Source organism: Cannabis sativa, chromosome 8 (genome assembly GCF_029168945.1).
Source record: "Cannabis sativa cultivar Pink pepper isolate KNU-18-1 chromosome 8, ASM2916894v1, whole genome shotgun sequence".
Lineage (NCBI taxonomy): Eukaryota > Viridiplantae > Streptophyta > Magnoliopsida > Rosales > Cannabaceae > Cannabis > Cannabis sativa.
The window spans coordinates 38,532,830-38,535,379 of record NC_083608.1 but is presented as its reverse complement, the minus strand read 5'-3'; the positions used below and the strand labels follow the sequence as shown (position 1 = coordinate 38,535,379).

Sequence of the window (2,550 nt, the reverse complement as noted above, 5' to 3'; positions counted from 1 at the left end):
TAGTAGCAATAAATTCCAATATATACACAAAATGCATCAATTTTATATTTTAAGCCAACATATAATTTTAGCTACAAAAAAATATTAGTAGCTAATAGTATTCATATACCACCAAAACTTTTGGTAGTAAGCATATTTAGTCTCATTTGATTAAAATTCTCTATTAACTCATTTTGTTACTAAAACTTAGTAGCAAATTTTTATTTGATGCTCAAAATATTAACTACCAAAGATAATTAGTAGCTAGAAATATAAATTTACTACTAAAATATTTGGTAGAAAACTCATATAATAATTTTTTATTAGAATTTGCTACAAAATCATTTTGCTACCAAAATTTAGTAACTAATATTAATTAACTACCAACTATATTTGGTAGCTAAAATTTTGTGGCAAAAATGTGGTTTCTTGTAAAACAACCTCACATATAACACATGCGGACTGCTGAGATTGGAGACTTGGAGTGTCAGACTGTCCGAATGACACATTATTTCGTAAAATTAACAAAGAAGGGTTTTTTTTTTTTTTTTTCTAATGGATCAAAAAGTATATTTAAAACCACAAACACACACTAATATATATTATCAAGTATTAGCAAAACAACAAACACACCTTATTATATATTTTTTGTGATACATGTGGTTGCATCCTAATTCGATACCCAAACCCAATAATAAAGTTGTAATAATACTCACGTAATATTAATGACACCCAAATCCAATACAATAAAGTAGTATTATTTTAAGGGAAAACCTCAATGAGAGATCTAAATCCAACAATTGGATTTATCTTGTAGTGACTAAATCCAGCAGCCAAGAAGAGGTTTTCCCATTCCTTTTCATTACGTTCTTTGCCAGTGAGGTTGACCATCATTAACATATCAAAGCAGAGTTGAGTCTCAACTGATGACTTTGGCTCCTCATCATCATCAATAACCATATCTATCACTATCACTTTCCCTCCTTTATCTTTGCTCCAAATAGCTTCTCGGCATTTCTTTAATATAACCACAACCTCTTCATCGTTCCAGTCATGCAGAGTCCACTAAAAATATAAAATAAAAAGTATGTTCCATTAATTATGCCATGTATATAGCAATTGTAATAAAGATAATTAGGTCAATAATTGGGGACAGCCTTTTAGGGAAACATGACACTCGATTAAAACTATAGTATTTGTAGCTAAAAGCAACTCAAGCATATTATTTAAAAAATAGTAATCATTGATATTAATGGGGACTACCTTCTCATAGGATCACAGTTGGTGCACCAAGATATATTATTATATTGACTAAATTGTGGCAAAATTATTTTTAAAGTGTCACTATACTTGCAATTAACTTTTAAAATTGTTTTTTTTAGGGTAAAACCTTACCACTTTTATTTATTTAAATGTAACTGTTAACTATCATGTTAGATTATTTATGTGTATACTATAATACACGTGGTATAATTTTATTGGTCAACTTAATATATAATTCAAAAAAATACAAAAGTAGTAAATTGAGAAGATAAAATCACAAGGTAATTATCGCTTAAATATCCGAGACTCGATCTTTGATACTTAATTTAGGGAAAAAAGTATTAGAAAGAAACCATGGTGTATACCTATAATAATGCCCAAAAAGGCAGTTTGTTAGATCAATGGTATACTATAATTAGTAATTACCTTGAGTAAAACAGCATTTGCAGAGGGTATTTTCTTGAACATATCTCCTTCAACAAAGTTCAAGTTGTGTGTTCCCTTCAAATCAGCAACGATATATGGAAGATCAAGTACAGTGCATTTAATGTTAGTGAAGGCTTCAACTATGGCGTTGGCCATAATACCTGTGCCACCACCCACATCGACCAACGAACTCAACCCTTCAAACACCTCTTTACCTTCTTCTACAATCACTTTCGACATTAGATAAGAGTCAGTGGCCATGGCTTCCGTAAACATGTACTTAACCATTGGATCATTACCTACGCCATCCCAAAAGTTTATACCATTCGCCATCTCAAATGGGGTACTTGGATGATCATCATCATCTTCCCCTTTTTGTAACCAAGTGCTTAGAAAATGCCACGGCTTAAGCAAAAGCGGGTTGAGTTGGACAAGAAAAAATGGTGTGGCCTTAATAGGACAATCTTTTAAGAAAAGCTTAGAAGCAAGTGTGAGAGAGTATGTCTCTTCTTGTTGTTGTGGAAGTAATAATTGAGTTGTGAAGAAGCCAAAATGGACAAGGATTCGCATGAGGCGATGAATGCAATGAGCTTTTGAAGGGTGTATAGGAAGTGAAGAAATGAGTTTGGATAGTGTAATTGGTTGGCCATGGTTGTGGATGATATCTGGGATGCCTAATTCAATGGCACATTTTAATGACATGGGCTTTATGTGGCTGAGTGAACAGTTATATATAAGCTCTTGAGCTTCAACAAGCTCCCTACAGCTCACTAATTCACCCTCACCCATAATCAAATTCATCTTTTGTTAGTTATAAGTGAGAGAAAAGAGAGAGGCTTTGTTTTTTTAAGACTTATGTATCTGTATGTAATTCATCAACTC

General features: G+C 32.2%; 1 protein-coding gene across 1 annotated transcript; it reads right to left on the bottom strand.

The window, feature by feature from the left end:
• Positions 1 to 492: 492 nt before the first annotated feature.
• Positions 493 to 2,550, bottom strand: LOC115698786 (trans-resveratrol di-O-methyltransferase). Its single transcript, XM_030625960.2, has 2 exons — positions 1,669 to 2,550; positions 493 to 1,044 (listed from the first exon to the last, which is right to left on the bottom strand). Exons 1-2 carry the CDS (start codon positions 2,467 to 2,469, stop codon positions 742 to 744), a joined length of 1,104 nt encoding a protein of 367 aa, XP_030481820.2. The 5' UTR covers positions 2,470 to 2,550; the 3' UTR covers positions 493 to 741.

Coding starts and splice junctions, on each gene's coding strand:
- LOC115698786 (XM_030625960.2), bottom strand. CDS start 2,469: ATGAATTTGATTATGGGTGAGGGTGAATTAGTGAGCTGTAGGGAGCTT. Junction 1,045..1,668: donor CAAATGCTGTTTTACTCAAG/GTAATTACTAAT, acceptor TTATATTTTTAG/TGGACTCTGCATGACTGGAA.